Raw genomic sequence first — 6,733 nt, 5'->3', positions numbered from 1 at the left:
ATGCGCAACGATATTTATATTTGTATTTATGGATAGGCTTTCATGCCCCATTAGAGAAGACATTTTCTTTATATATATTTGTGGATATATGTGTGTGTGGATCGGGTTGCACGCCGCAACAGAGAAGGCGAATTAAGGTTATTCATGTCCATTGTTTTCTGTTACCATATTGTATTGTAAGACTGAGTCGTGATATTATTCTGGCACCCTCTGTTATTTATGTCCTCGTTTCATTTACTATGTGGTTATTTGTATCTTTTTCTCGTATCGCTCTTTCTGCTTATCATATGCACAGGTAAAATAATGAGTAGGTATCTTTTGATTTAAAAACCTCGTCACTACTTCACCGACGTTAGTCAAAGTACTTACTGAATATATGGGGTCGGTTGTACTCATGCTACACTTCCGCACCTTGTGTGTAGATCTTGGAATTGCATAGCCGTGGAAGACGAAGCATGACATTGAAGACATCCCCGTAATTCCAAACTCAAGTTACCTTTCGTTCATGATAGTATAGAATTTTAAATTCTATTTATGTAAACTTCAAAGAAATATTGTAATTATTCTTAGTACCGGTTTGTAAATCTAAATCATATTAACTCATAACTTGTGTTACTAGTCCTTGGTCAGTTGTATATATTTCAATTATTTCACTTGTTTGCTTCATATTAATTTCAGTAAATTTGTGTTGACTGTATTTAACTTACATGACAAATCGAGTTAGGTGTCATCACAACTAGACAAATTTTGGACAGTAACAATTTACATGCTAGATATAATTGGAACATCTAAAGGAATGCAGTTACGTACTCAAATTTAACACATGAAAAAGCAGCTCTCATCTTTTTCCTTTCCTTTTTTTTTTTTTGGATGACTAAGTGGACGTAGAGTAGATGCTGTCAACCCTTTATTTAAATGTGAATCAGAAGGAAAACATAAATAAAAAGGAACGGCGAAAATATACTATACTGATAGAGGCTGATCAAGGATATATTCGAAGGTTATGAGTTTAAGATTTCAATAATTTTAAGTTATTAGGTTCTGAATTAAATACAATAACAATAATATACTCAGTATTATCTCATATTGTGAAATTTAGGGAGGGTAGAGTATACGCAGACCTTACCCCTATCTTGTAAGGATAGAGATGCTGAAGATGCGCCATGTCTTGTCTAATCACCTCTCCCCACCTCTTCTTTGGCCTACATCTACTTCTCCGTAGGCCCTCCAATGTCAACCTCTCACACCTCCTCACCGGGACATCTGTGCTCCTCCTCTTCACATGACCAAACCACCTAAGCCGCGCTTCCCGCATCTTGTTCTCAATAGGGACCACACCCACCTTATCACGAATAACCTTATTTCTGATCCTATCTAACTTGGCGTGCCCGCACATCCATCTCAACATCCTCATCTCTGCTACCTTCATCTTCTGGACATGAGCGATCTTGACTGGCCAACACTCAATCCCATACAATATCGTTGGTCTGACAACCACTCTGTAGAACTTACCCTTAAGTTTCAGTGGCACCTTCTTGTCATACAAAACACCGAAAGCGAGTCTCCATTTCATCCATCCCGCCCTAATACGATGTATGACATCTTCATCAATCTCCCTATCCCTTGAATAATAGACCCAATAACTTATATATTAAATAAAAAATTTAAGATAAATATAAAATTTAAACTAAAGTTATTGAAAGCATAATTATATATACGATCTAGAGAGAGGAGCATATGTTCATAACTAAAGTTATTGAGAGCATAATTATATATACGATCCCCAGTTAAAATTGTACTGTAAGCCTTGACTTATGCATAGTTTCCTACTATTGATTTCCCACTTCTGAAACCCTATTATTTTATTTGATCTCCTTTTTTACGTATTTGTTTGTATCCTATGCTTCACATCACCAGATGATCAATGGCCTTTTCTGAAGTCAAGGGACAAAAAAGTTGGCAAGAGCTCATCAAAGTACTTGAGGAAGCAGATCTTGTAACTTCTCTCAAAGTCTGACTTTTCCCATAATATCCGAACATGCCTCTCTCTTTTCATGTGTTTTGTTATCAATGTACTTGAGGAAGCAGATCTTGTAACTTGATTCTCTATCAATTATCTCCATTATCATCAACTCACAGATAAGCACCGTTTTAAAAGGTACGGGTATGAGGTGAGACGTTTTAGGCAAGGTGTAAGCCTCAAAGGAGTTGATCATAAGTCTCATGCATCTTTAATTTTTATAGATTAGCATTTCATTAATACAACACTAATTAGAAGGGGTTTATTACCATGAAGAGCGTTAATGATCCATCGGTAATGTCTTCGTCCAATATTTACCTTTATCTAAAGTTGGAAAAATTTAATATTTTTTGAATAATCCGTCCAATTCGTTCAAATTTAAACGTGTTATATTGTGATCCTTTTGTTGAATAGAAATGAAGGATTAAATCTCTAATGACCCATCAAGTTTTTTCCATCCTTTAATATTTTTATCTAACAATTCAGAATATATATATATATATATATATATATATATATATATATATATATATATATATATATATATATATATATATATTCATGCAAAGTTGAAAATACTTAAGTTAATTATTCAAGAAAATATGTATTCCATTCATCCCAATTTATGTGATGGCGTTGGCCATAATTTAAGTAAGAAAGAACGAAAAAAATTTGAAACATGTGATCTAAAATAAGATATAGACATTTGTATGAATAATCATCTCATTAATGAAAGATTAGAAGTTTAAGTTTTTTTTTTAAATATAGAAGATTGTTATTTTTGGAACAAACTAAAAAAATTATCAAAAAAGGGACAAAGGGAGTATTAGTTTTTATATTTTTTTCCAAACCACGAAATGAAACAATTGGAGTTGGCTCATGCCTGAGGGTAGGGGTATGCATGGACCGTGTTGGTTCGATTTCTATCAGAATCAAACCAAACCAACTATATCAGTTTGGATTGGTTTGGTTTTGTCGGGTTTTCAGGTTTTTCGGATTTTTTGCTACATGAATATTATTTCAATCTTACTTTGTTAAAGTTATAGATAAATTTTTAATAAGTGAATATAAGTTTAGTAAAAATTAAAAAAATCAACAAATATATGATATATTAAAATATTCTTATGGGAGATTGTTTTAGTAACACATGATAGTTATTTTTTTAGTTATCTAACAATAATTTTTTGATGATGTACGCTTTAAAGGTTAATCGAATTTAATAATTAAACATAAAAATCAATATGATACCTAAATAATGATATGTTCTATTTAAATTTAAATTATCGAAATACTATTTCTAATTTGAAAAAGATATAAGAAATCTTGATATATGAATATGGAAGAACAAGAGATGATTGATGCATAAGAAAGTGATACAACACATTATTTAAAGTAAATAAAAATGAATGCACTTCATAGTTATATAAATATTTTTATTTCATAAGAAGATCCTAAATATTTCTAGATATTCTTTTTTAAAAGAAAATTCTATATAAAGTCTTAATTAAAAGTATATATAAAAATTATATATTTATATGTCGGTTTGGTTCGGGTTTTTGTCTCAATATCAAATCAAATCAAACCAAATCTAATCGGATTGGTTTGACTTTATAGTTTGATGCGATTTTCCGGTTCGGTTTGAACACCCTAGCTGAGCGGGTTGGATAATGACTCATTATTCGATGAATCTTTGCTCGATTCATTTTGAACATATTGAATCACAACCGTCTAATTTATTGATTTGACTTGTTGATCCCGTCGAAATTTGATGCAACCCACTATTTGCCACTTGTACCTTTATTAATGGATTCGCATATAAAATAAAATAAAAATCGAGTAGGCATAACTTGTGCATTCCACACGTCTATTTAATTGTTTAAATTTTCCTAGAGATGTAAGTCAGTATAAAGACAAATTCCAACAAGGAATGCAATTTACAGTGAAATGGACGGCTGGTTATGAGAGTTGCATCAACATATCAACCTCTTATCTAAATTTATCATCACTTACGCTCTTTCCTCTTAATGGCTTACATCATATGCAACATTGGTTTCTTCCACCACAATGAGCACGCGCACACCACTTAGAAAGTGAAGATACACTTCTATTCTTTAATGGAGTATAAACTTAAAAAAACAAAAAAAAGAAAGAATAGCAAAATGTGATGGGATGATTGAGATTAATTTCTACGACCTTAATCAGATATAGATGGAGCATAATATTCATACACTTCTGATATCAAACATAAATATGTGTGAAAAAGCCCTAAATTTCGACAAATTATATTTAAATCTAATCCCGTAATTTCAAAAGCACAAATGAGTTTATTGCTAATAAGAATCTTAAATTGAGTTAATCAAGTTTAAATGTTAGATCACCCTCTCTTACGTGACGGAAAACTTTTATGTAGAGAGTGTTTTATTCCATTAGCTAGTGGGATTACTCGGTACAAATCTGGATTAGTCGAGTCATTGAAGTTCAGAAAAAAAAAATATCTTAAAGAAAAGGGAAACATAAAACCCCATCCTCACATCCGTTGGTGTCAAACATGTCAAGCCAATTATTTCAAGTATAAATATCACTCATTAGCACAATCCTATGCACCAACTAATTAGGTGAATCAGAAAAAGGTAAAGCTAGAGAGTCCATAGTACTTCAAAAGAGGGAGAAGCAAGCAGAAAAAGAGCAAAAAATGGCGCAAGAGGAAGCAAGAAAAGGTCCATGGAGTGAACAAGAAGATCTTCAACTAGCATTTTATGTGAACTTATTTGGAGATCGACGATGGGATTTCTTGGCCAAAGTTTCAGGTTTTTAAAGGTTGGAGGGAGACTCATATAATAGGTAATCTTATTTAGGACATGAAATCCTTTTTTTTTGGAGCAATTTCTAACCCTAATATCTTTATTAGGTTTGAAAAGAACAGGAAAGAGTTGCAGGTTACGTTGGGTAAATTACTTGCATCCTGGTCTTAAACGTGGCAAGATGACTCCTCAAGAAGAACGCCTTATTCTTGAACTCCACTCCAAATGGGGAAATAGGTTTGAGTACTTTTCAACTTCTTCCCTAATATGCAACATCAAACAACAACAACAGTCCAGTAAAATTTTCACTAATGGAATCTGGATAGGATAGAATGTCCGCTTCCTAATATGATGAATTTTAATACAACGACAAATTCAGAACTTAAATGTTGTTGATTCCGAGTTAAATGATGATCGAGTGAGTTTTAAAATATGTGTTTGATTCAGACTACAATTATTTTTCAAACATATAAATATGAATCTATTAGAACTATCAAAATCCGCTATAAGGGGCACGAATAGTGTAACAAAAAATTCTTTTATACAATTACTGAAAAAAAATCCTTTATATATATATTAAAAAATTTTAAACCTCTTTAAGGTAAGGGAAGCTTAAAGGTGATTCAAAAATTGTATTCTTGAACTTTTTTGAATTCCTTATTAGAATATTTGGTTCCGTTCGTTATTAAATCTTATTATGCATTATTGTTTTGAGTTACCATATAATTTTAATTTCTTGATCGTGTGTCAGATGGTCAAGAATTGCAAGGAAATTACCAGGGAGAACTGACAATGAAATCAAGAATTATTGGAGAACTCATATGAGGAAGAAGGCTCAAGATGACAGGAAAAATAAGGCTTCTATTTCTCCATCTTCATCTTTCTCCAACTGTTCATCTTATTTCTCTTCCAACAGTCCTGACGTGGAATTTATGCCCATTACCGAAAATAACGAAAGAAACTTCTACGATACTGGTGGATTGTTGGGCGTGCATGAACAAATTAGCTTGCAAAATGCAGGGAAAAAGAAAGTTGGTGATCAAGAGAAAGGGAAAAGCATGAAGGTGTACTCTATGGATGAAATATGGAAAGATATTGAATTATTATCAGAAGAAAATGACACAAAAAATAAACCAATTTTGCCATCAACTATGTGGGAATATTGCCCAGATAGCACTCTATGGATGACTGACGAAGAAGAAACTAAGATGTTTCCTCAGTTTTATTGCTTGGATAACCAGGATAACACATTTTTTATCGGCTAACAAGGGGTTATTCATTTGAGAATTTAAGTTAAACATGCTGACAGTGGAAAGAACTTTTTACGGTATCAATTCAATTTAACCAATTATAGCAGGTTATGATATCAGGTCTAATATGAAGAATTATCCTATTATTGTAGGTTAAGTTGACCCGATAGTGTAAAAAGAATATATACACTGTCAGTGCCTAAAACTTAGACTCTTTATTAGAAGGTAATTTATTTTAAGTTGGTGTAGGATTTATGAGAAAAGTTTAGCTCTAACTTTGTAAATAGAAATATTGGTAAAAATCCTCAGTCCCTAAATAAGAAGGTAGTCTGTATTATGGTCGGCAGTGTTTGTAACTCGGATATTGTATCGTCTGATGCTTAGTTATATATAATTAATGAGAATCATATGTCTATTTCTGTTTGACTATTCTTCATTATGTGAGTTACAACTACCTAAAAGTTAGTATGTAGCTTTCTTTATAATTAAGAAGTTATTTTCTTCAAAGAAAATGATCTAGCTAGATAAAGAGGGAAAAATCACGAAGCCTACAAAACTGTGAAAATTTTAAAGAGTATAAGTCTTATGTACTCACATTATAAAAATATTTAAATAATTAATTTACTTATAAGGTAATTACGGGTGAATTTCGATAATAAATA

General features: G+C 31.9%; 1 protein-coding gene across 1 annotated transcript; it reads left to right on the top strand.

The window, feature by feature from the left end:
- Positions 1-4,606: 4,606 nt before the first annotated feature.
- LOC107830886 (transcription factor MYB48-like) lies at positions 4,607-6,498 on the top strand. The gene is made up of 3 exons (XM_016658560.2): positions 4,607-4,827; positions 4,929-5,058; positions 5,573-6,498. Exons 1-3 carry the CDS (start codon positions 4,713-4,715, stop codon positions 6,084-6,086), a joined length of 759 nt encoding a protein of 252 aa, XP_016514046.1. The 5' UTR covers positions 4,607-4,712; the 3' UTR covers positions 6,087-6,498.
- Positions 6,499-6,733: the final 235 nt, after the last annotated feature.

Source organism: Nicotiana tabacum, chromosome 3 (genome assembly GCF_000715075.1).
Source record: "Nicotiana tabacum cultivar K326 chromosome 3, ASM71507v2, whole genome shotgun sequence".
In the NCBI taxonomy this organism is placed as follows: Eukaryota; Viridiplantae; Streptophyta; class Magnoliopsida; order Solanales; family Solanaceae; genus Nicotiana; species Nicotiana tabacum.
Note: the sequence above shows the minus strand (reverse complement) of the source record. Positions and strands in the feature narration are given on the sequence as shown.